Source organism: Bufo gargarizans, chromosome 8 (genome assembly GCF_014858855.1).
Source record: "Bufo gargarizans isolate SCDJY-AF-19 chromosome 8, ASM1485885v1, whole genome shotgun sequence".
Classification (NCBI taxonomy): Eukaryota; Metazoa; Chordata; class Amphibia; order Anura; family Bufonidae; genus Bufo; species Bufo gargarizans.
The window spans coordinates 59,334,147-59,361,870 of record NC_058087.1 but is presented as its reverse complement, the minus strand read 5'-3'; the positions used below and the strand labels follow the sequence as shown (position 1 = coordinate 59,361,870).

Sequence of the window (27,724 nt, the reverse complement as noted above, 5' to 3'; positions counted from 1 at the left end):
AGAATCTCAGCTATGTACAGAAAAAAGGACGCCATATTTTTTATTAAAGACCAATTGGAAAAATGATTTTTTAACTCAAAATGAGTCCAGTGCAATAATTAAAAAAAAATCCCCCAAAGGTGTACATAGCCTTTAAGCTTTATGATGAAATAAGCGCTTTATACCAATAAGAACATTGATACCAGTTGTAATACTTGTCGTACATGTTCTGTTAGGTATCAAGATGAAGCATCTCCACTGGATGAAATGCCACTGATGATGTCAGAAGAAGGTTTTGAGAATGATGAAAGTGATTATCACACTTTACCAAGAGCCAGGATAACTCGCAGAAAAAGAGGATTAGAATGGTTTCTCTGTGGAGGCTGGAAATTCTTGTGCACCAGGTTTGTATTCTCATTATTACATATAATTATTGTGGTTAATGACATTTATGGCTGAGAGGGAATCTGGCACCAGTTTTTCTTGCCCAAAGCAAGGCAGGTATAAGCTAATGGCAGATCCCCTTAGCAAAACGCTGGGTCTTTTTCTTTAACTGGAGTAGCTACTGGGAGAACCAAAGGACCTAGTTTCCGGCAGGTCCGGAAACAGTAGTAGTTTAACGTGTATGGGGTCCCTAAGTCTTGTGTTTTCATTATGACACCCTCATTCAGTTTTGATGGTGCAGGAAGATGCTTGTCATTTAAACATTTCTAATAGAGAGTTCACATCTCCGTTTCATTTTCCGCTCTTCTACTCCTTCAGAATAACAGAAAAAACGTATCCTGTGCATCAGTTATGCACATTTGGCATCCGTTTGAGCCATTTCCTTTTGAGCTCCTTTTTTTTTTTTTTTAGATGGGGAAAAAAGTGCTGCATGTAGGGCTTTTTACGTCTGAAATAATGGATCTCTGACGGAAATGGCTTAAACGGATGCCAAATGTGCATAACTGAAGCACAGGATCCAGTTTTTTTTTTCTTTTCTTCTGACGGATCAGAAGAACGGAAAATGAAATGGAGATGTGAACTCTCCCTAAGGGCTCATGCACACGGCCGTTGCCCAGCCATGCCCGTAACACTTGAATAGGTCCGCAATCCGGAAGGTGCGGTGCGGAACGGAGGCACGGAAGCACCGAGGAGTGCTTCCGTGGATTTTCTGTCCATGCCTCCGCACAGCAAAAAAGTAGTCCACAGACGGTGGACACACGGTGCCTGTACATTGCGGACCCCAATTTGCGTTCCGCAGCATGGGTCCGGCTGGCACGAGCGTGTGCATGAGCCCTAATTTTGAGAGTTTATCACCAAATATGTACTGAATGGCCTCCTAAGAGCAGGCACTGTATAGTAAGAGTTGGTTGATTGGCATCACACGACAAGCTCCATGGCCTTTGTATTTTTTAAATGTCTTTATGCTCTCTATTAATCCCATGAATCCAAGTTCATGATCAGAGGACCCCGTTCATGTAAAATTGTACATTTCTCTCCTAGACAAGAAGTGTGTGGGCCTGGGGATTCCCTTAAAGCTCATCAATTGGAAGTTTTGAGCAGCTTAGTGCTATTAAGGAATCTATTAGAGACCCTCGTTTGAAGAGATTATTTTAGCGACAGATTGGTGTTAATCATGTGCGATATACTGAAAATGTGGTTGACTCTACAGGTATGCAGGCTGGTTTTTCTAACAGACCCTGGCAAACCAAAAATTGATTTGTAATGGAAACCAACACGTTTTTATCCGGGTTCAGGTATCTTTGACAGCAAAAATAGTGCAGATGTCAGAAATACCGGAACCCCTGGCAGTAGCCTAAAAAGAAGATTTTTATGAAAATTTTCCATTAAAATTCTGTCATTACATTCTGAATTTGAAAAGTGATGTGACTTGTACATGGTCGATGTTTTGTGGAGAAAGTGTGAAAATAGTGCACATTTTTGTTGTTCATTACAGGTGTAGATTTGATTTCTGTATTGTGGTTTTAATGATTACATTTATTTGTTTGGAGAATAGGCAGTTATATAATTTTCTAATGTACATGTATTTAAAATTTTGCTTATAGACCTCTGTTATATCTGTACAGTCGTCTCTCTCTAAAGAAAAAAATAGGTACTGCCCATTTTAGTCGTATGTAATACATTTATCAGAGAGCCGAGTAGGACTAAACATGGCATCAGTCATGTGACCCTCATACGTGTCATATGACCTGTCTTTCAAGAGACTCATCACATAACTAACTAAACTACAGTAAACAGTGAATGGTGTTAGCGAGGCTGAATCTGAATTTGTAATTATCATCTTAACCGCCCAACAGTTTTTCTTGAGCTTGAGAAAGGCCTTGAAGAGGTTCTCCGGGCTCTCCTATATTGATGACCTATCCTCAGGATCATGGGCGTAGGGATCGCCATAGCAGCCATAGCAATGGCTATGGGGCCCTACGCCATTGGGGGCCCGGGCCGCCGGCTGAGGATTTTTTTTTAAATTCATGTGGCGTAGCTACAGGGGTCGCAGGCCCTTCCGGGACAGACAGAGAAAGAGCTATCTGCAGGCTGTGGGCGCTGCGATAGGCGGCAGCTGGAGGCAGAGAGGCGTACCTGCAGTGATGAGAGGGAGTGGTCCCGCTCCCAGTCTGGGCAGTAGTCCTACTGGCCGGAAGTGGAGGAGGTGGAGCATACAGCGAAGCTGCGTGCTGCTGGAGTGTGGGCGCACAGACGTTCAATTGGCTGTGAGGTGAGGGCTGGCTGACTCTGGGACTGGTAAAACTTACTTTGGAGTCCTGGACTATTATATCTGGGGAGGAGGGGGGATCAGGACCCTGGAGGTCTGGACCAGTACATTTAAGGAGAAGGGGGGAGCAGGACCGTGGAAGTCTGGACCAGTACATTTAAGGAGAAGGGGGGAGCAGGACCATGGAGATCTGGTCTGGACCATTATATAGGGGGGAACAGGACATGAGGTCTGGATCATAATTAATGGGGAGGAGCAGGACCCTGGAGGTCTGGACCATTACATTTAAGGAGAAGGGGGGAGTAGGACCCTGGAGGTCTGGACCATTATATTTAAGAAGGGGGAGCAGGACCCTAGAGGTCTGGACCATTATATAGGGGGGAACAGGACACTTGAGGTCTGGACCATTCTATTTAGGGAGGAGGGGGAAGCAGGACCCTGGAGGTCTGGACCATTATATATGAGGAGTAGGGGGAAGCAGGATCCTGGAGGTCTGGACCATTATATATGGGGAGTAGGGGGAAGCAGGAACCTGGAGGTCTGGACCATTATATAGGCAGGAGGGGGGAGCAGGACACTTGATGTCTGGACCATTATATCTGGGGACTGGCAGTGGGAGATTTAGGATGGGGTGGGGGTGGGAGGTCTAGGAGGGGTGTGGGGATGTTGGGGTGGGAGGTCCTGGAGGGGTGTTTGGGTGGGAGCTCTGGAAGGGGTGGGAGGTCTGAGAGGTATGTGGAGGTGGGAGATCCAGGAGGGGGGCCCATAATTTTTTTTTTGCTATGGGGCCTATTCATTTCTAGCTACGCCCCTGCTCAGGATCCTAAGCTTTAAAACAAAACCAGAATCGGAGCATTATTTCCTCTACTTTGGGAGATATAGCTGTTAGAAATCACGTCTGGAGCTATAGCAGCTGAAACTGAAAGTAGGTTTCAGCCACTTTCACTCCTGACCTGATTTCTAACAGCTATATCTCCCAGTGTAGTGGAGATAATGCTATGATTCTGGTCTTGTTTAAAGCCTAGATTGTCACTATATATGTAGATGCTACCCATACCGAAATAGGAAATTAGGGAGTTAAAGGAGCCCTCCCCCCTTCAGCTGGCTGTAATTTCAGCCAACCTGGAGAAGGAGAGGGGGACAGCCTGCAGGAAGAAATAAAAAATTGGGCATATTCATAATCAAACTGAGCCACAGAATAAAGTTATCATGTTACTTATACCAAATAGTGAATATCGTAAAAATAAATACCACAAAATAATGTCAAAGGGAACCTGTCGCCATAACGATGCAGTGTAATCTGTCAGCAGCATGTTATAGAGGAGGAGTAACAGAGCAGATTGATATATAGTTTTAAAGGAATAGATTCAGTAATGTATTTCATTCATATCAATTCTTGCTCATTCTGGGCTTTGAAGTCCAGGAGGCGGTCCTATTAGTGATTGACAGCCTTTCCTCTATGACTGTGTATAGGACCGCCTCCTTGACTTCAAAGCCCAGTATGAGCAGGAATTTAAAGGGGTTGTTCGGGTTCAGATCTGAACCTGGACATACCCATAATTTCACCCAGGCAGCCCGCCTGATGTTAGCATCGGAGCATTTCATTCTCCAATGCACTCCCTTGACCTGCGCAGGATCGCAAGGGCTCTTTTATTTATCTGGATTTAGTCCCTACAGCGTTCTCTATGCGTAAAAACTGACCTGTGCACTTTATTCTCTGGGTCAGTACAATTACAATACCACATATGTGTAGTTTTAATACTGAAAAAATAATAAAAACTTTGTAAAAAAAAAATATATATTTTTTTTTTACATTGCCACTGAGCTGTCAGCGGTGTACAGAAGTGTCAGTTTTAAGAATACAGGAAAAGGTGCACTTTAGGTAGGGAAAAGTCTAATAAAAAAAATACAAATATATCAGAAAAACTTTTATTAGGGAATTAGGAACATGTTATTAAAATTTTAGTCAAAGGTTTAGTTACTCTTTACTCAATTCCCCCGCGATCCTCAACCAGCACCTGGCGGACCTTGCGCCGTACATGTACCTCGCATCTGGACGTGACTTAAGGATCAGCATCATACATGTACAGCACAAGGTCCGCCGGGTGCTGGTTGAGGCTCGCGGGGGAATTGGGGCACCATGGCTGCTCTTACCAGCAGGCAGCCATGCCGGGTAAGGGCAGCATGATGCAGCACCGCCCCCCTGCAGCTCCAAGCTCTGCGATTGAAGACCAGCACATCGCAGCCCCGGAAGCTGAAAGAAGATGCTGGGCGGGTCAGGGGGAGGTAACCGGTGCTGAACTGGTCAGCACCAGTTTTTTCCGAGGTGAGGCTGCGATTGGCTGGAACAACACTCTAGAGGTTTTTTTTATTTATTATTTTTTATATATATATTTTTTTTTTTACTATTTTTCGGCTCTGCACCACTTTTCTGCGTGCGAGTTGTGACCACAAAGTGCTGTTCAGTGCATACCTACCTGCCTGATCAGCACTTGGGGATTATTATTTGCACTTTTTTTTTCTTTTTTCACATCACATCTGTGTTGATTTCTTTGCCAATTTTTCATTTTTTTTGGTTCAAAAGAAGAAATTGTAGTTAGGGCTTTATATAAAAATATATAGAGTTCTATATTTATATATGCTTGAGGAAAATCCCATTGAGAGGATTGAAACGTCGCATGCCTGGTGAATAAAGCCTTTTTTCTACTTTTTACAAATTGGATGTGCTGCGGAATTCTTTGTATCTATACTTTGGAGGTGGATCGCCCCCACAGCCGCTGGTACTCCGACCGTACTTGTTGACAGTGGTGCTGCCCACGCCATCCTTATTTATTTATTTATTTATATATATATATATATATATATATAGGTACAAGTAAATTTTTAGCCAGTGTTCACTTTTTTAACACTGTAGTGAATTTTTATACTACAGTTTTTGCACACACGCACGATCTGTAGTGTACTCATTTACATCTGCACATTTTTTTTTTTTACTTTTTTGGGGTGTGAAAAAAGACCTGCAGTTAGTGTTAGTTTTATATTTTTATATATAGTGACACAGTGAGGGGTTGTGTCTGGCAAGGCAGATATTTTCCTCCCAGCATGTGCGGCTGGCCTGGTTTCCAACCAGGTGAGGTCAAATGCCGGACCGGAGATTATGTGCGGTCCGGGTTTTGGCAGCACCTGGCTATCCTTAAATAGGCAGCCAGGGCTCCAGATGGCTGCCAATGCGACTTAGAATTTACAAATGGCGACAATACTTTTTAGTTTTGTCGCCATTTGCGACTAGACCCGCCACCGCAGCTCTGCCGTTCTCTGCCCCACCGCCGATGTTATTCTCAGTCTGAGTCAGCACCGTCACAGCACACAATAGCAGAGCCGCTGGCAGCAGGGAAGGGAGGGGCTCGGGAGGAGTGTAATCTGATCCTAGAGTGGAAGCTGCTTCTGCCAGCCCCTCCCCTCCACACCCACCAACCAATCAGAGCTGAGGCAAGGCAAGCACTAGCAGCTCTGAGTCACTAACACAAGTACAGGGAGTCTAAGAAAGAATCGAATGAGTCACAGGTTAAAAGAATCTAAAGATCCGACTTAGTTAGAGACTCATTCGATTCTTTGAGTTAAAAGAACCGTGAGTTAGACTCTAGAATTCTCAGCAGCGCAGTGGAGAAGGAGTCTCTCCCTCCCCCCTGTGCTGCTTCCGCCCCCAATAAGAAGAGACGGGAGGAGGCGGGAGGGGCTGTGGCCACTGCGCCACCAATGAAGAAAACTGACCTGTAATACAAATACAGGAGGCGGGTGCCGGAGTCAAATAGCCAGCACCCGACCTCTATGACAGGGAGCTGCGATCAGCAGCAGTTGAGTTGACCCTTCAGGTGCGGTACCTGACGGGTTAACTGCTGCTGATCACAGCTCCCTGTCATAGAGGTCGGTTGCTGGCTATTTGATTCCGGCACCCGCCTCCTGTATTTGTATAAGAAACATTGGTGGCACAGTGCGCCCCCCCCCCCCCCCCCCAACACCCCAGTATAAGAAACATTGGTGGCTCAGTGGGAAGTGCCAATGAGGGTTAAAAAAATAATAAAAAAATTAACTCACCTCCTCCAGTTGATCGCGTAGCTGCCGGTCTCCTGTTCTTTCTTCAGGACCTGTGGTGACGTCACTGAGCTCATCACATGGTCCATTACCATGGTGATGTATCATGTGATGAGCACAGTGATGTCACCACATGTCCTTTGACAGGTCCTGAAGAAAGAACAGGAGACGATCAATTGGAGGAGGTGAGTTAATTATTTTTTAACCCTCATTGGCACTGCCCACTGCGCCATCAATGTTCATTATATTGAGGGGGGGCGTACTGCGCCACCAATGTTTATTATATTGAGGGGGGCACACTGCGCCACCAATGTTTATTATACTGGGGTGTTGGGGGGGGGGGGGTGCACTGCGCCACCAATGTTTATTATATTGAGGGGGGGCACACTGCACCCCTTAATGTTTATTATACTGGGGTGTTGGGGGGGGGGTGCACTGCACCACCAATGTTTATTATACTGGGGTGTTGGGGGCGCACTGCGCCACCAATGTTTATCATACTGGGGTGTTGGGGAGGGGGGGGGCGCACTGCGCCACCAATGTTTATTATATTTACCTTCTACTATGCATTCTGTATTAAAGAATGCTATTATTTTCCCTTATAGCCATGTTATAAGGGAAAATAATACAGTGAATAGACTTTCATCCTAACCACCATGAGTGAAAATCGCACCGCAACCGCACTTGCTTGAGGATGCTTGCGTTTTTCACGAAGCCACATTAACTTCTATGGGACCTGCGTTGCGTGAGAAACGCACAACATAGAGCATGCTGCGATTTTCACGCAACGCACAAGTGATGTGTGAAAATCACCCCTCATGTGCACAGCCCCATAAAAGTGAATGGGTCCGGATTTAGTGCGGGTGCATTCCGGTATTTTGAATGCCAGATCTGGCACTAATACATTCCTATGGGGAAAAATGCTGGATCCGGCATTCAGGCAAATCTTCAGTTTTTTTCGCCGGAGATGACTGAACTGAAGACATCCTGATGCATCCTGAACGGATTACTCTCCATTCAGAATGCATGGGGATATGCCTGATCAGTTCTTTTCTGGTATAGAGCCCCTGTGTGACGGAACTCTATGCCGGAAAAGAAAAACGCTAATGTGAAAGTACCCTAAAATATTAAGTTTAAATCCCCCCTTTCCCAATTTTACATATAAAATATATAGACAATAAATAAATAAACATATTACATAGCGCTGTCCAAACTTTGCAGAGCACTGGGAACACGGCGGTAAGCAGGAGAACAGCGGTGCACAGCAGCAATATATATTATATATATATCTAAAAATATTAATTAGTTTCAGTCTGTCTGTTCTTTATGGGTGACCAAACGACTGGACCGATTTGCACCAAATTTGGCCCATAGATACATCTATGTGCCGTACGGCGTCCTAGGTTTAAATTCAAAAAATTGATATGGGTGTGTATATAATATTTAGTATGTCATAATGCAGGGTTTTGTTTTTAAAATTGTGTGTTTTGTAACACTAAAAGGAATGCCGGGCTCGTGGTGACATCATCAGCGCCACGGGCACCGCTCTCTGGCGCCGCTGGTGACATCACGCATGTGAGATGAGCGCCGGTATTCAAAGGCTGGTGCAGTGACGCTACTATGTTGTTTGGCCTGAAGAAGCGCTTAGGTGCGAAACGGCCGTCGCCTCATCACTTGTGTCAGCACTGCATGTATGTAAGTCCGCCTCCAGCCATCATGTACTCAGCCGTGTGTATTCAGCAATGATGTACCCAACTCTGGAGGAAATAAAAGAAGATTGCACCGAATGGTGAGTGCCCCCTACACATTTTCTTTTTGTATGTTTTCAAGTTTACTTTTGAGCAGAGCACCACCAGGTTGCTAGAGTATATACCCCACCTGCAAAAAGTGACATATCCAGTACAGACGGGGGAAGTTATACGCAGTGCCACTCTGACTAGTTTCTATCATGTTTTGTATTGTGGAAATTAATGTTAAGTAGATGGGGTACTGTGGAGGTCACTAATAAAGGGGTGGCCGCTGTGGATGTTACTGTTAAGGAGGCAGGCCGCTGTGGAGGTCACTGTTAAAGGGGAAGCTGCTGTGGAGCTCACTGTTAAGGCAGCAGGGTACTGTGATAGGCAATTAGGCAAAGTGAGGCCATCGCTCCAGGCGGTGTGGCCCTGCTCACAGGGGGGGGGGCAGCGGCAGGGCACAGGGAGATGAGCGCTTCCATTGTGGATGCGCTCATCCCCATAGTAATTTGTATCGCCGCCCTCAGGACAGCGATACAGATGGATGCTGCGGGGCAGGGGAGAGGCGTCTCCCTTCCTGGTTCCTCTGGTAGGCTGCCTACCAGAGGCTGGTGCAGGCGGCTCGATTACGTCATTGCGCCGCCTGAGCCGTACAGCGCGGGACACAGTCCGGAAGAGGCCTTCACCACTTCACTGAGTGTGCCATGAAGGTAAGTATGTGTTTGTTTATTTTATATGGTACAATACTTACTGGCACATGATTTGGGGGCACTTGTTACTGGCACATGATTTGGGGGCACTTGTTACTGGCACATGATTTGGGGGCCATCTATGGGGGACACTTGTTACTGGCACTTGATTGGGGGGCCATCTATGGGGGGGACTTGTTACTGGCACATGATTGGGGGGGCCATTTATGGGGGGCACTTGTTACTGGCACATGATTGGGGGGCATCTATGGTGGGGCACTTGTTACTGGCACATGATTGGGGGGCATCTATGGGGGCACTTCTTACTGGCACATTATTGGGGGCTATCTATGGGGGCACTTCTTACTGGTACATTATTGGGGGGCATCTATGGAGCACTTACTGGCACATTATTGGTTGGTATTTCTTACTGGCACTATGGGGGCATCTACTGAGGCCACGAAGAAGGGGTATTTCATATGGAGGGCACTATGGGGGAAGGCGGAGAGGAACACTATGGGGGTTTCTACTGAGGCCACAAAGAAGGGGCATTTTATACTGGGAGACATTGTGGTGGGTAATATGGGGAAGGGGGGAGAGGAGTACTATGGGGTTATCTACGGGGGCACTAAGAAGGGGTATTTTATACTTTTAAATTATGGGGGACACTGAGGGCATCTACTGGGGTACTATAAATGGGGCATTTTATACTGGTACATTATGGGGCACTAGGAGGAATGGGGGAGAGGAGCACTATGGGAGCAATTACTGGGGGCACTATATAGGAGTATTTCATATTGGCACATTATGGGGGCACTATGGGGACATTAGCTCAGCTGAGGGCATTAAAAGTGGGTATTTTTTTTTGCACTTGCACACATTATAAGGGGCATTTTTTGTACTGTCACATTATAAGGAGAATTATTACTACTGGGGGGCATTATGATGGGCTTTATTACTACTAGATGTGTATTGGGAATATGATTACTAGTATGGGCACTATGGGAGCATTATTACTTCTGGGTCACAGTGGGGACATGTTGGGGGCACTGTAGGACCACTATTATTCCTACTGTGTGCGCTCTAGCAGAGAATTATTCATATTGGTGGGACTTTTGGGAGCAGTATTACTGTGGGGGCACCTTGACACAGTATCAGCTTGCCACAATTATTTTTGGGGGACGTTGTGTTTACACTATTAGTGTCAGGGGCACTATTTGCTGGGCACAGTTATTTTAGGGCACTGTGTGCCAATAATTATTGAAGGGGGCATTATCTGCATGGTACTAGTATTTTCAGGGGGTTTCTTCAGTATAATATTGGGGAGCACAGCGGCACAGTATTGGGGGTGGTAGGATGATTTGTCCAGAAGATGGGAGGATGATGGAAAAGTAGCAAACTAAGATTTTTTGGGCAAACTGCAGAGACGAGAAATGGCTGAAAAATTATGGTCTGGTCTGAAATGAGAAGATGAGGAAAGAGAACATCTACATCAAAGGAGACATCACTGGATGTAGGAGGTATGGGGCCCTGTATTACCCTGTATGTTCTGTAGTGATGGGAGGGTGTATATAGAATTTGGCCCACCCTGGCCCCAGACTTCAGGTCACACTGTGCGTGTTCTGAAATCTGGGGACTCACACCCATCTACTACATTATCTGTACTCCGAGAGTTATTACTGTGTTATCTGCGGTGTTATTACTGTGTTATCTGCGGTACTTGGCTTGCCCTGGGTGCTGGCAACCCACGCTACGCCACTGCTGTGAAGGTCTGTGTTAAGGGAGCGGGGTACTGTGGCAGTCATTGTTAAAGGGGCAGGTGCTGTGGAGGTCTCTGTTAAGGGTGCAGGGAACGGTGGAGGTCACAGTTAAGGGGACGATCTGCTATGGAGGTCAGTGTTAAGGGGCGGGGTGCTGTAGAGGTCACTGTTAAAGGGACGGGCCCCTGTGGATGTAACTGTCAAGGAGGTGGGGTGCTGTGGTGGTGGGGGGGGGGGCAGTGTTAAGGGTGGGGGGCTGTGAAGTTCACTTTTAGGCTAAATGCACACAATCAGGATTGCGTGCGGATAATCCGCACCGTAGGTCATGTACATTGTATTCTATGAGAATTTGAAATTCTCAATGCACATGATGCAGATTTTGTCCGCGCGGATTTTGACCTGCGGTGCGGATTTTAAAATTTATTTTATTTTTCCTGACCGGATTTTCTTCATTCACTTAGGAAAATCCGCACCGAATCTGCACGCAAATCTGCATGCAAATCCGCACCAATTAATGCGGATTGACCTCACAGATTTGCCTGCGAACACCTGCGGATTTCAGTGCGGATTCTCCGCACATGAATCCTGAACGTGTGCGTGTACCCTTAAGGGAGTGTGGCACTGTAGAGGTCACTTTTGGTATACTGTCGATATCTGTAGATATCTTTTAATGACACACACAAACAATAAATTAAATAGATGAAATATACACGTGCGAAGCTGGGTCCTTCTGCTATATATATATATATATATATATATATATATATAAACTTAAAAAACTTTTTTTTTATTATTCTGTGTTTGGAACATGATATATGATGCATCTTAAAAACCGATATATCTTTTTACTCTTTTACCATGTTTAGCAGCAGTCATCTTTTCACAAGAAATTCCAAACTTCCCATTTGCCCCGATCATTTCCCTATTTCTCTTGCTCTGAAATTGTTTTTTGTTACATTGAAATTCCTCTCAAGCCTGTGAAATTATAATGCACACAAATCAATACAGAGGACTACTTTGCTTGGATTGATTTCTTTCTCATGAGATTTACATTCCACTTGTTATCAAAAACACATTGTCCCAATGAAAATGGTTCCATTGAATGGCATTTCCATATGAAGTGAAAGGGATATCAAATGCTCGGATTAATCTCGGCACTGAGATGCCCTGTACACTTTCAATTAATCTGCAACACATTTGTTATGCAGAAGCATGGGAAAATGCTGATCTTTTAAGAATGACATGGCTACACGGTTGCTTTTGGCTAGATTACTACTGCTACCTGTAGAGTACAATAATTACAGTATGGGATTGCAGTGAACGAAAAAGAAAGTTGCTGCTTGCCTAAAAGTTAATAAATGTGTGATCTGTGCTGTAAAAAAAAAATTTGAAAACAAGCAAAGTCTATATATATATTTTTTTTTCTTGTGAACGATATAGAGCCAGCAAGGGTAGATTAACCATCTCTCTGGGTAAGTATAAAAATAACATATTTTTCACTTGATAAGACGCACCCCAGGTTTTAAAGGAGGAAAATAAGAAAAAAATATTCTTCATCAGACCCCTATATCAAATTCTCAGATCAGACCCCCATATCAAATCCTCAGATCTGACCCCCAGGAAATCAAACTCCATAACAGGATATCACTTCAGACCTCATATCGGCCCTTCATTTCAGACCCCATCAGACCTTAAAATAAAAAAAAATAATTCTCTTACCTCTCCTGTGCTTCGTCGTCACTCTGGGTCCAGCCGTCTCTTTTGCAGTCGTGCTCCCCTGTCGTCTCCGGCCCACTATGTCCTTACGCTGTATGCGGTCAGGACAATACGCTTGCGACCCAGGAAAGAAGACCAGGCAGGGTAAGTACAGGAAATGCTCGCAGCTCTTCACTCTCCTCTCCCGGCACCTAATGCATACTAGTGAGCGCTTTTGCTCACTAGTATTCGCCTTATAAGATGTACAGCCATTTTTCACCCACTTTAGGAGGAAAAAAAAGTGCGTCTTATAAAGTGAAAGATATGGTAAGAAAAACTGTATAGCGCCCATAAAGTTACATTGCATTTTGACATTAGCATATTATATTTGGTACAGACCATGGGGTAGATTTATCAAGGCCAAAGCTTTCTCCGCTGGTCTCGCTATCCCTTGCGCTGCCGGAGGATGCACCTAATTTATGATGAGGTGCTGTGTCATAATTTAGCGCATCCTTCTGCAGTCCATGTGCCTAAACAGAAATCTATGATGTCTCAGAGCTACCAGAAAACTTTTATGACTGAAGATGATCTTTTCTTTGCTGTTGGCCATTCCCCTTTCCCGCCCTGGTCATGCCTCTTTTAGAAAAGTGGTGAGAGAGGCATAAAAAGAGGCACTTTAAAAAAAAAAAATGGTAATAAATCTCCCCCCACTTACTTCTTTTTTTCTTCCACAATTTGCCTTAACATTTTGACACGTTTTACTTTTTTTTTTCTTTCAGTTTTGGCAAATCTATTGAAAAGTTACAGAAGATGTTAATGAGTTTGCCCTGGCTTTTACTATTGATGAGCTATACTCGGGATAGGTCATCAATATCAGATCCGCGGGAGTCAGACACCCGGCACCCCCGCCAATCAGCTGTATGAGTAGACGATGCGCGCAGTGTGCACGTGCCGTCACCCTTCTCTCTTCCTGTCCGCTGCTGTAGTCTATGATCTTTGCCATAGACAGCAGTGGTGAGCAGGAAGAGAGAAGGGAGACGGCACGTGCACACTGCTCGCACCGTCTACTCATACAGCTGATTGGGGAGGGGGGTGACGGTTCTCCGACCCTCGCTGATCTGATATTGATGACCTATCCTGAGGATAGCTATAGTAAAAGCCCAGGCAACCCCTTTGAACTGTTGCAAATGATATGCTTAAAGGGGTTGTCCCAGGAAAAGTATAATCTATTAACAGGATAGGATCATTTTACGTTTGGGGGTTTGACCACTGGGAGCTCCGGTTTTCCTTAGAAGGTGGTCCTTGAGTTCCTTCTCTGAATGGAGCGGTAGTTCACATGTAGGACCACTGGTGTATTCCCTTGTATGGGACTAACATTGCATACCGTCTGTCCCAGAAAACTGGATGTAGTGGTCGACCGCACTACTGCTCTGTTCAGAGAAGGGACTTTTGGGACCCCTATTCTCAGAATCACCGTGGCCAGACCCCTGTGGTCCAATATTTATCACCTATCCTATTACTTTCCCCATTTCCAGTTTGTTTAAAAAAATCACCTTGGTGCCATATTTCGTGCTCGTCTTCCTGTGGTCTTCCAGTTCTCTGTTTGAAGGTGCGTTATCATTTTTTGAAAGTGAAAATGACACTTTTTCTAAATGTGCCCCCCGGTCTGGACAGAAGGTAACGCTTACCAATCTTCTCCAATCAGTGCTGACGCTTTTCTGTGTGAACATTTGTGCACTTGATTTTAGATGTTTTATGTGAATTTTTTTCACTAAGTTTCCGCAGTTGTGGCACTGACATTATTTCTAATGTGGCCATCTTCTGCTCACTTTAAGTGAAGGACTGGGATAAAAGGGCAAGGCGATAACAATCTTTAAATAAATGATCTTACAGAGGAATCTGTGTGGATTCTTATTCCACATCCTATAAAATGGGAGCAGTGCCACCCATTGAGAACAGAGAAATGGAGATGTAGAATGGCTAGGAAGAACTTTTAAAATGTCAGCAATAAAACATGTAATTTATTACTTTGACTGATCTGTCTGATGATGTAATGGAGATACCCCCAAAGACAATGACAGTGTTTACATGACAAGTCAGATATCTTTTTCTTTTTGTTACTTTGCATTGTTATATAAATTCACTTTTTAATTTTTTTTTATGTTCCTTTCTGATGAACTTGAGCTTATATCAGTGTTTAAACTGGAACTTGCTTGCAGATGTCTGGAGATCACGGACAGGTCCCTTTAATATTCAGTAACACATTAATGGGTGCCTGTTCGGTTTCTCATTTTAAACGTCAAGTTGTATTCACAGTAAGCGTCCATTCACACGTCCGTATGTGTTTTGCGCATCCGCAAAACACAGACACCGACAATGTGCGTTCCACATTTTGCGGACCGCACATCACCAGCACTCTCATAGAAAGTGCCTTTCCTTGTCCGCAATTGCGGACAAGAATAGGACATGTTCTATCTTTTTGCGGATCCGGAAGCGCGGATCCTCAAATGCGAATGCGGACAGCACATTCCGGCCCCATTGAAAATGGATGGGTCCGCACCTTTTCCGCAAAATTGCGGAACGAATGCTGACCCATTTTGTGGACGCGTGAATGGACCCTAAAATGCATCTGGTCCAGATGGACCACAAGGTGTGACATGGCTGTGACCATGTGGTGCCTCTCTTCTAATAGGCTACTTTCACACTTGCGTTTGGTAATTCCGGTATTGAGATCCGTCAGAGGATCTCAATATCGTAATTAAACAGATCCATTTCGATTTTGTACATCAGGATGCATCCGTTCTGTTAGGCTCCTAAAAAAAAACAAAAAACGATCCGTCACCCTTGACTTGCATTGTTTTCAGTGACGGATCTGTTTTTATGACCGGACACAAAACCGCAGCTTGCATCGGTTTTGTGTCCGGTCACAAAATGAAATGCTGCCGGAACGGAAGGCATCCTGAATGGATCTCTTTCCATTCAGAATGCATAGGGACTAAACGGAAATGTTTTTTTCTGGTATTGAGATCCTCTGCCATATCCCAATACCGTAAAAATAAACAACATAAATGTGAATGTAGCCATAGACATTTGGTTAAACTGATGTGTATAGAGACAACTGTATCACTATTCTCACACTTGGGCTTGTGCACACGGTTATATTACTACTCTGCACAAGAGTGAGACTGAATCCATTCCTTTCCCAAGGTTTATGGTGTCGAATAGTCTGTCCAGAACTGACAGAACCAGATGCCACCCTGTCATTTACCCTAAATATACAACTCGAAGCTTGAGCTGCAGTGTGCCAGCACCGTAAACATGGACGCTTAGCTGAAAGTGCACATTATTTTAATAGGGATATGGAGATAAGTGGCTGCCAGATCTTTCTGATGCTGCTTATCTTAGAACAACTTTGGGATCAGACAGGTTGAATTTCAGTCTGTCTGATAGTGACTCTCCCTGGTAGAATACATCAGAGGATCATAAGCATTAGATTTCTTCTTAGATGAGTCTTTACTCCCAGCTGTGGAATCCACATGTGGTTTATAGCTGCCAGGAAAGGTCCATTGAAATGCAGATGAACCAGGGCTGGTCCACTTGGCTTGTAGTACGGTGCTCATATCGGGCTTCATCTTATACTGCTTCTCATTTCATACAAAGGAAAAGAGATTATGTAAAAGTCCACTGAAAAATAAATCTGCCATGTACCAGCAGATTCAGTATGTACAGAGGTATTCCATGCAAGGATTGCTTCTAGGGGAGAATTTTTTGATACATACGGATCCTGAATGGCATATCCATATTTCCAGTTCTGCTGTATGCAAGAGGTGGTGGTCAGTGGAGTATGTTGGTCGTTATTACGTACTGCAATGTGAAAGAGGCCTAAGGTCTTTACACAGACATCCATGATGATGCCACATTTCTGGAGATCTGCTAAAAGCTGTGTGAGGATGAGCGGTCACTTGTTCCCATACAGCGGAGGCGATTGCCATGGTTTTGCGTCAAGTAAAGGTAAAGCCCATACAAACCATTCCCTGGACACAGACTGATTCATTTCTATGGGACCCCAGGATTGTAGACAGCACATAGGTGTCATCCGTATGCCGTCTGCATCCATGCGCCCATTCTGCATATTATAGAACATGTCCTGTTCTTGTCCATTTTGAAGACAAGAATTAACATTTCTATAAAAGGAACCGAGGAAAGTGACACATGTCCGTTATCTGCAAAATACAGTAGTGTGCATGAGGCCTAAGGGCTCTATTAGATTGAAGGGTAACAGGTTTTTTTTTTTTTTTGCTAGTTTATTAGAGCTAGGCATGTATACCTGAATTAGTCTGTCAATGATTGTCAAAAGATCTGTAATTACCTTATAACAGCTTTCATTAATGTCCTCTGTCCCTTTCCACTGCTTCCTTAAAAGACAGTTGCTAAGGCTTGTCTGTCTTCGGCTAAGAAGACAGGAAGATGGAGGCGTGTCTCTCAGTAATCCAATCTGATTGGCTGGCAGGGAGCTGCTGGCTACAGCAAGTGTGTATGGGAAGTGAGGGAAAGCAGTTTTGGCCTCAGAGGACTGGCAGAGAAGGTGCTCATATTGTAAATGTTAAAACAGTCATAACTAAGGGAAACACTGAAGGAAAACAGTGGTATGTGAAGAAACTAAAGATTGCTTTATGCATAATGCTGCTGCAGCTGTAACATGTGCTAAATTAGACTTTTTTTATGAAAACATGACAGTTACCCTTTAAATGATCTAGCAGTCGATTGTCGGGCAGGGAAGTGTTCCTTCCCGGCAATTGACTGCTCACTATCGGAAGAGACCGCTGCTATTACATGCAGAAATCTCTTCCTCGGTATGGGGAGGAGCGATCGCTAATGCCATCACTTGTCCCTATGCTGACTCTGCCGGCAGCAGATCATGATTAGACAGCATGCGTAAAAATCTGGGTTGCATGATGAACGTTGCTTGTTCATCAGGTAATCGGCGGCAGTATTACACTGCCAGATCATCACTAACGAGTGTTCCTGTGAACGCTCATTAACGATGAACTGGCTGGCAATCAGCCAGTCTAAGAGCTCATGCACACAAACGTGTACGCCCCTTGCCCGTGCTTTGGACCACTACACGGGCACTAGTCAGGTGCCCTTTGTTTGCATATGCGTACCCGATTAATTTTTTTCCGGTGCAGAGGCACGGAGCAGAATTTCGGAATCTGGAATCTTGCGGATTGCGGACCCATTCAATGCAGGCTGTCCACATTTGTGTGAATGAGCCCAAATACAGGCTTGCGCCAGATCTTGGATTAGAAGCGATCTCAGTCAGGTGGAAGGCTATCAAATGTAATAAATTTAGAAAGGGGCCTTTTGCTGACAGCTGAGGATTTTGAGCTTTGTGGCCGTAAAACACGAAATACCTGACTTGCCATGGGCGTCTCATTTTTATTATGCGCACAATGAATGTAACGTGTGCAGAAATGGTTATCTACTGTATGCAGCCTCACTGATAACCTAGACTGAGCCACATACTCTTCCCAGATAAACGCTCCACCTATGCCAAAGATGGATCAGCTAATTGTGATTTCTTAATTATTGATGTGATTGCTGGAAAGAAAGGAGAAATAAAGCGCATCCCCTATAACAATGCATCTCTGCTGCGGCCGGCTCTGTAACCAAAATGTCCCCCCCACAAAGCCCTGTGCAGTGTCTCTAATAAGGGGGCAGGTAATAAAGGTAACAGACACCGCTCCATCTTATTCCTGCCGGCTCTCGGTTTAAAAGACGTAGAGAAGATTTAGGATTCAGTCAAGATACGGGCTGAGCAGAAACCAATAACTACATATGAGAAGAAAAAACTGCTCCATCGTAGAATTCATTATTGACTTTCACATGTCAATAATTAACAGCTCATCAGTGCATTTCTGCAAATATGGGCCATGTTCCCAAACAAGGGAGTATCCTCAGATAATTGGAACCTATTGAACCCTGTTCATCTTGTGCCGCGTATAGATCGTCCTTTTTCATACGTATCACCGCTCTGGATTGACAGGACCAGCTGCCTTTTTTAAAACATCATCTGCAAATGAAGCAAAATCTTGTTACAATTCAGTATTGTTTGGGCTACACACTTTACATTATAGCATCGCATTTCAAAGGGCTGTGAAGAAGGGGCTTTACGGACTATTGCTTTATGTAACTTAGATGCAGCTGTACTGTGCTTATCATTATTGGAAGATCTGACCTCATTAATACTGTATTTCATATACTGGGATCCAGAAGAAGCTAGTGGCGGAATTCCCGTTTTAATGATAGGGATTTGAAAACTCTTATGATGCCGGCGTTTAAACCTGCAGCTATTGCTGTAACTTTCAAAAGGATTTTGCTAAAATGTTTAAGCCAATAATTTCTTGTTTTCTTTATAGTCAAGGTGTCAGGGCGCGGGCCAAGGGGGTGGGGGGATATGAAAACTAATGATATTCATGTAAAATGCCGAAGCAGCTGTAGGACATTCAGACTTTAAATGGTAGCTCGCATTTTCACAAACTTCTGATATGTCTTAGTGACATGTTTGAATTGTGGGGATCCCATTGATTAATAAAACAAGGGTGCAGAAGTGTCCGGCCCAGTGCTGTGCTCTCTTGTTTCTGTTTAGCCCTGCCGGGGTCTCCTTGATGCATGGAATAAGTGATGACTAAGGGTACTTTCACACTGGCTGCAGGACGGATCCGACAGGCTGTTCACCCTGTCGGATCGTCCTGCCGCTCAGTTCCCATTGACTATAATGGGGACAGGGGCGGAGCTCCGGCACAGCACGGCAATGCGCGGTGAGAGGCCGCCGGACTAAAAAGTCGGACATGCAGTACTTTTAGTACGGCGGCCTTTCGCCGAGCACTGCCATGCTGCGCCGGAGCTCCGCCCCCGCCCCCATTATAGTCAATGGAGACGGAGCGGCGGCACGGCGAAAAAGCGGCAGGACGGATCTCACAGGGTGAACAGCCTGTCGGATCCGTCCTGCCGCTAGTGTGAAAGTACCCAAAGTCTATGGACTTTCTAGGAATCGGTACAGAACATATATGTGCCAACGCGCTGTTTGAATGCAACCCTTCGGTGCCTTGATCTGTATTAATGCACTCTATATATGTGGTTCGTTATATGAGGTATCGTTCTGAGGAAGAAGGTATTACCTCAAGCTGCATTGTCACTGTGAGACCTTTTCAAATCAAAGACTGTTATGATCTATTTCACTTCTGAGCGTGCGAAGACTGCAAGGTTTTAGTGTCTGTTTCATATGGGATTGTTTAGAATAAGGATAATAATCCTAATATTACAGAATTAATCTCAGTGCAGTCCTTACATATGTACTATGTAAAGTCAATTTATTCTGGAACCTCATTTTAGGCTGGGATTACACATGCTGTTCTCATGGCAATTTTGGTACCGTTTTTGAGCCCAAGCTAGTAGACGATTAGGCACTTATACTTCTCCTTTCTGCTGGATCCACTTCTGGCTTTGGCTCAAATAAACTGCATCAACAACTGTGTGTTTCCAGCTTAAAGGGGTTATCCCATGAATAATGTAAAAAAATAAAAATCTTATCATCATATAGTACATGACAACCTCTTTCTAACAAACCAGCCATGTACCTCACATGGATCCAGAGATCTCCCCATTCATTACTCTGCTAGATTTCTATCTACCTGGCAGCTGAAGGGGAGTGTCCTTTCTTCTGCAGCTCAGGGGGCGTGCCCATGCTCTCCCTATCCCAGCTCAGGAGGCAGTTGAAAGATGAAACTGAGCATGTGCGGCCATCTCAGTGAGCCGGTCAAAGAAATAGGAAATTAAGTGGCACTATAAAGATACATTTTATTGAATAACTCAGTAGCTATACAAAATTTTTAATTACATACAGTTACAAAAGTATTCATATTGAGGTGCTGGTTTGAAACTGTAGAATATTTCTCATGGGATAACACCTTTAAAGGAGTTTTCTACCGTCTAACCTCTTTTAAAATGTGTCCTGCAAAGTGTACGAAAAAAACAAAATACAAAAACGCTCACCTGCTACCCACTGGTCCAGCCTCTGGTCTCCAGCATGTAAAGCATACTCTGACTGTAAATGGGATCTATCATTTTCACAGGCTTCTGATATCTCGTATTGACATGTTTCAAGTTTGGATTAAATTTGTCTCCAAGTTGCCTGTGACCCAGCGGTGCCATGTCTCTTTGGGGCACGTTACTACTGAGGCCAGTGAATGGCTTCAACGGCGCACGTGTCTGGAAGTTTAGATGCCAGGGACCAGTATTACTCAGCTGTTTGAATGGCCCCCCACTGTTTGTATGGAACACTATGGCAATTTTATTAGTGCACTATTTCTTACTGGTGAGCAGCCACTTTGATGTACCTGGAGGACTGGGGCTACCTGTTCTGAAAGTGTTACATGTGGCACATACTCTTTTTCTATTGGTTTTTGTCCTACACTACCTTGTACCAACATTGACATACAGTTGAAACCAGAAGTTTACATACACTATATAAAAAGACACATATGCATGTTGTTCTCAATATCTGACATGAAATCAGAATAAACCTTTCCTGTTTTTGGTCAATTAGGATTACCATAATTATTATTATTTGCCAAATGCCAGAATAATGAGAGAGAGAGAGTGTTTTAAGGCTTCTGTTAGGTTTGTTGGCAACATATGAGTTAATTAGAGACACACCTGTGGATGTATTTAAATGCACACCTGAAACACACTGCTTCTTTGTGTAGCATCATGGGAAAGTCTAAAAAGATCAGCCAAGATATCAGGGAGAGAATTGTGGACTTAGACAAGTCTTGCTTAACCTTGGGTGCAATTTCAAGATACCTGAAGGTGCCTCGTTCATCTGTACAAACAATTATACGCAAGTACAAACAAGATGGAAATGTCCAGCCATCATACCGCTCAGGAAGGGGACGGGTTCTGTGTCCCAGAGATGAACATGCTTTGGTCCGACGTGCATATGACCCAAGAACAAAAGCAAAAGACCTTGTGAAGATGATGGCGGAAGCTGGTAAGATTGTGTCAATATCCACAGTGAAACAAGATATGTATCGTCATGGGCTGAAAGGCCACTCTGCCAGGAAGAAGCCATTACTCCAAAAGAAACATAAAAAGGCCAAATTAATGTTTGCAAATGCACACAGGAACAAAGACCTACATTTTTGGAGACATGTCCTGTGGTCTGACGAAACTAAAATTGAACTTTTTGACCATAATAACCATCGCTACGTCTGGAGGAAAAAGGGAGAAGCTTGGAAGCCTAAGAACACCATCCCAACTGTGAAACACGGGGGTGACAGCATCATGTTGTGGGGTGGTTTTGCTGCAGGAGGGACTGGTGCACTTCACAAAATAGATGGCATCATGAGGAAAGAAGATTATGTGGAAATACTGAAGCAACATCTCAAGACATCAGCCAGGAAGTTAAAGCTTGGGCGGAAATGGGTCTTCCAAATGGACAATGACCCGAAGCATACTGCCAAACTGGTTACAAAGTGGCAAAGTCAATGTTTTGGAGTGGCCATCACAAAGCCCTGATCTCAATCCTATTGAAAATTTATGGGCAAAGCTGAAAAGGCAGGTGCGCGCAAGGCGACCAAAAAACATGGCTCAGTTACACCAATTTTTTGAGGAGCAATGGGCCAATGGACCAACTATTGTGAGAAGCTTGTGGAAGGATATCCAAAATGTTTGACCTAAGTCATACAGTTTAAGGGCAATGGTACCAAATATTAATAAAATGTATGTAAACTTTTGACTTTGCAGAAAGTAATAAAAATGCCTTAAACATTCTCTCTCTCTCTCTCTCTCTCTCTCATTATTCTGGCATTTGGCAAATAATAATATTTATGGTAATCCTAATTGACCAAAAACAGGAAAGGTTTATTCTGATTTCATGTCAGATATTGAGGAAAAACATGCATATGTGTATTTTTATATAGTGTATGTAAACTTCTGGTTTTAACTGTAAATACAAGTTATAGCTTATAACTCTAACCTACAATGGAATCCTTCAAAAGAAACCTGAAAACCCACGTCTTCAGACAAGGCTACAACCAGTGACCCTGCTGCCTCTATACAACCATGACCAACTTCACCCGCACCTACTGTGTCCTTCTCCCATACCATGTAGATTGTAAGCCCTTACGGGCTGGGCCCTCTCACCTTCTGTACCAGTTTGTAACTCGTCTTGTTTATGATTATTGCAATTGCCTGTATTATGTATGTATACCTCTTCTCATATCTACAGCGCTATGGAATGAATGGCGCTTTAAAATTAAATAATAATACCTATCCTGCTTACACGGGCCTGTCAACAACATTGTGGCAACCTCGTGCACTTCAGTAGGAAAATCCAAGATGAACCTCAGAGATCTAAAGATCTCCCATTTACAGGAAGACGCTAGCTGTGTGCCAGTGCACTGGCGTGATGAAAACCTTTAGCCGTTGTCCAGAGCCATACGAGTTGTGTACAGCACACCACTGACATTCATTTAACACTTTCATTTATTTTGTCTTGTAGCTGTTGTGACTGGCTAATACATGTTTGCAGAAGAAGGAAAGAACTGAAAGCTCGAACTGTGTGGTTGGGATATCCAGAGAAATGCGAAGAAAAATATCCAAGGAATGCTATAAAAAATCAGAAGTACAACATCTTTACATTTATACCTGGGGTAAGCATGTCTGTAGAGCATCTGCAAGAAACCAAGCTAATTCCATAAGGAATCTTGTATGATCAGCCCCCCTTGAGCTCCAAACCATGCTACTAGTTTTGTATAAGGGGGAGTGGGGCGTCGGAGCACATAACAGGCCCCTAATAAACTGTATTACCAAATGCCATATAATAAAAGCATCAGAAGAGATATATAGATATATGGCTGGACACATAGATGTGGAAGGTGGGTCACTGTCTGTTCCATGCAATTCTGGTGTGATGGTTATATGGGTGTCTAATTTTGGACATTCTTTGTACAAAGCAACAAGCCCTTGTGAGTCCTGTCATTAGAAGTACTGATTGAGGCTATATGCACATGACCGTATCTGCAAACCACAGATCTGCAAAATATGGATGCCTTTCATGTGCAAGACACATATTCCTCAGTCCCCATTATAAAATGCCTATTGTCTGCAAAACGGACACGAATAGGACATGTTCTATAACTTGTGGGATGGCCACAATGATGTGGACAGCACACTGATGACATCCGTGTGCTGTCTGCATTTTTTGCGGACCCTTAGAAAATGAATGGGTCTGCATGCTATCCACAAAAAATGCGGACATGTGCATGAGGCCTTAGTGAGAACATCTGTGTTAACCTCTCACTGAATGAACATGTTTTACAAGTGACTGCAAGAGAACCAGGTTTTGTTACCTACGTCGCTGATCCACATCCCCCATCCTATTGTACTGTGCTTTACATATTGCTACAAACAGCCAATCAGTGTAATGTGCTTGAGGAATTAAAGGGGTTATCCCATGAGTAATGTAGTATATAGTACACGACAACCTCTTATTAACAAAGCTAGAACCAGCCTTATGCCTTACATAGATCCAGAGATCTCCCCATTCAGTGCTCCAATCCCTCTGCTAGATTAATTTCAGGCTGGCAGCTCAGGGGCCGTGTCCTAAGGCTACTTTCACACTGGCGTTTTGGCTTTCCGTTAGTGAGATCCGTTCAGGGCTCTCAACAGCGATCCAAAACGGATCAGTTTTGCCCTTAATGCGTTTTGAATGTAAAAGGATCCGCTCAGAATGCATCAGTTTGTATCCGTTCCGTCTCCATTCCGCTCTGGAGGCGGACACCAAAACGCAGCGTTTTGCTGTCCGCTCGACGAAACTGAGCCAAACGGATCCGTCCTGGCACACAATGTGAGTCAATGGGGATGGATCCGTTTTCTATGACACAATTTGGCACAATAGAAAACGGATCCGTCCTTCATTGACTTTCAATGGTGTTCAAGACGGATCCGTATTGGCTATGTTAAAGATAATAAAAACAGATCCGTTCTGAACGGATGCAGACGTTTGTATTATCTGAACGGATCCTTCTGTGCAGATCCATGACTGATCCGCACCAAACGCGAGTGTGAAAGTAGCCTTATACTGCGGCTGGTGGCAGTTGAAGGAAGGAACTGAGCATGTATTATAGCTAGGCTCATGACTTGTCCTCCCCATACCTTTTACCAAGGTTTATAACATTGTCAGTAATGCCAAGGGACCAAATACTGTAAATATAGATCCTAGAGAGAGTATAGAAATCTGACCCCAGTGTAGTCCTTCTTCTGCACAGTCCTTCATTGTGTGCATTGCCTGCTAGGGGTGCCAGTTATTTAGCACACAGTGGGATATGTTAGCCTCTGTGTACCTGGTACCTAAAAATCACATTTATATCCATATATTACAGTGGTTCCATAAGTTTTAATATAAATTGGTTCTGACACAACCAATGTAAACCAAAAGCTCTATGAGTAGGAATAGTAATATTAATAACTGATCCAGATAAAGATCTTCCATATAGAAGTCAGAAATGGCTGCTGGGAGCTGTAAATCACTGTTGAGGACAGGAAAGTACAGTACACACCTGGGGACATTTATCAAGACTGGTGTATCCATATGCCAGTCTTGATCTCCTTTCGGTGGCGTGATGCATCTTAGCGTCTCTACCCTGCCGCGTGTCAGAAACCAATGTCTATGCCAGCTCCTGTCCGCTAAGCCCCACCCCTTTTCTCAACACTTTAAAAAAGTGGCAAGAAGCCTAAAAAGTCACAAATTATGGTGCACGTATGGCGTGCACCATAATGGGCGACTTTTTTATGCAACTAGAAGGTAAGGGCTTAATAAATGTCCATCACAGTGTACCAGAAAACAACATGGAGCCTCCCTCACTTGGTGCCCCAAGGAGCAGCTCATCCTGGAACAAGTAAAGAGCAGAACATGTAGTACCGCACTGTACTGTAGAGAGGCACGACTAGGCATGAAGATGTTTTTCCAGTAAGTTGCCATTCTGGCTGAATCTTCCAGGCAATCCTATTAATATTATTTATTTGAAGGCGGCATTGAGTCCATCTGAAAAGGGCATACATAATACAGTACATGAGTGAGTGCAGGAAACGTTAACTGAGTGATAGTCTCTGCCCAAGGGGAGGGGGAAGGAGACATTAGGCATGTGTCACAGATCCGGACCATCTGTGGTATTGTACAGATAGGTGCAAATAATGTGAAGCCATGGCAGCGAAACTGAAATATAGTACCGCGCCATAGTACCATCATTTTGGTACTAAGTGAATTAAAACAGCGCACCACAAAAATAGCATAGCGCACCTTGGCCCGATACCTAAATTGAGTAGGAATCCATCTGTATATATACCACTTGGTACATCTGTATGCTATATGTGGTTTAAAGGGAATCTGTCACCTCCCCCAATCCCTATGAAGTACAGTACTACATGAATAGTACCCCGACTCTAAAGGTGGATTTAGACGGGACGATTCTGCAGCTGATTGTCGGGAAGAAAGCGTCTCTTCCCGACAGTCGGCTACTCGTATGTAAAGTCTCCTTCACAGTATGAGGACGGGGGATGGCTATTGTGATCCCTCGTCCTCATACAGAGTCATGGTGTCTGAGCAGCAGATTGCTGTTTAGACAACACGATCTGCTGCCCAAAAGCCATGATCGGTGGTGCCTGCATGAACGACAGGATCATCCAATGAACAAGCGTTTTGCTTGTTCGTTGGGTGATCAGCGGCACGTTTACATGGGCAGATTGTCAGGAAAGACCGGTTGTTTCCAAGATTCTGGATGATTATTGGCCTGTGTAAATGCAGCTTTAGTGATCCAGGGTCCAGATTATTCATGTAGTGCTGCACTTTGCAGGGCTCAGGGGAGGGGACAGGTTCCCTTTAACGTCACGATGGCACAGAAAAGACCTTTGTAGGTTGAGTATATTGTAAAGATCCAGTCTATATCTGTGTACATTTGAAGCAACGTAACTTGCTGTGTCATCGGGTTATATCTTCCTAAGGCTAATAAGTTTGCACAGTTTATTGACCGTTTTTATATATCCAAGTAAGAAATAGTTCAGAATCTTATATGTGCCTTTATTAAAACCCGCAAAACTAATGACTATGTAATTAAAAGGCTGATCCAGTGTCAAGGTAATAAAATGTCAACTGTCCTTTACACAGATAAATATTCTCATCTTTATTGAACCACGCTGCTGTTTTCTCCCTTCGTTTAAATTATTAAATGCATACAAATTGCTTGAACAGCACACATTTTCCTAAAGGTCAAGAAGTTCATTAAGAATACAGTAAACCATTTATTGTTGTGATTAAAACCATGCGGTTAAGTTTTTTAATTAAATTACATTTGTAGTTGGAATTTTTAAACATCTGTTAATTATTGCACAATGCGGGAGAAGATAAATAGTTTTACTCTAAGTTCAGCGTGTTTGGCACGTATATTTTATACAGTTTGCCTTCAAAACGCTGGCATATCCGACACATGATTAAAGGGGTTCTCCAGGCATTCAGTATTGATTTCCTATCCTTAGGATATGGTCAGAATAGGAGCTGAGCTGCAGTAACCCAGCATGGCCACTACACCATGTACGGAAGGGTCAGCTTCTGGTTCTGTACACTGTAGTAGTCCTGGTCCGCGCGGCTCCTGCTAGCAGTTGATCGGTGTTGGTGTTGAACATCTATGGTCTAATATTGAAGACTTATCTCAAGGATAGGTCATCAATATCGAAGTGCTAGGAAACCCCTTTAATTATAGGGAATCGGTCACTAGCTTTATGCTGCCCTCAGACAGTGACAGAGATCTAAACGGGTGACGGAGATCCTGAGTTTGTTTTCTGAGACGAGCAGCTCTTGGGGAACCCCAACACTTGAGTCATGAAATTCCCCCACCCTTCCAAGGATCATTGATGGCTTTCTTCTTATACTATGTATAGGGGGAAAGCTGCCAATCAGTGGGGGAAACTGCGAACCTATGAGTATGAGCACTCCCAAGCGCATCA

At 44.0% G+C, this 27,724-nt stretch overlaps 1 protein-coding gene across 3 annotated transcripts in view; it reads left to right on the top strand.

Moving 5' to 3' along the window:
* Positions 1–27,724, top strand: part of LOC122944520 (probable phospholipid-transporting ATPase IIB) — a 302,414-nt gene that overhangs the window by 10,910 nt on the left and 263,780 nt on the right. For all 3 annotated transcript variants that reach the window (XM_044302895.1, XM_044302897.1, XM_044302896.1), the window contains exons 2-3: positions 216–383; positions 23,226–23,376. In XM_044302895.1, coding sequence (XP_044158830.1) covers positions 216–383; positions 23,226–23,376 — 319 coding nt within the window. The remainder of the gene's footprint in view (positions 1–215; positions 384–23,225; positions 23,377–27,724) is intronic.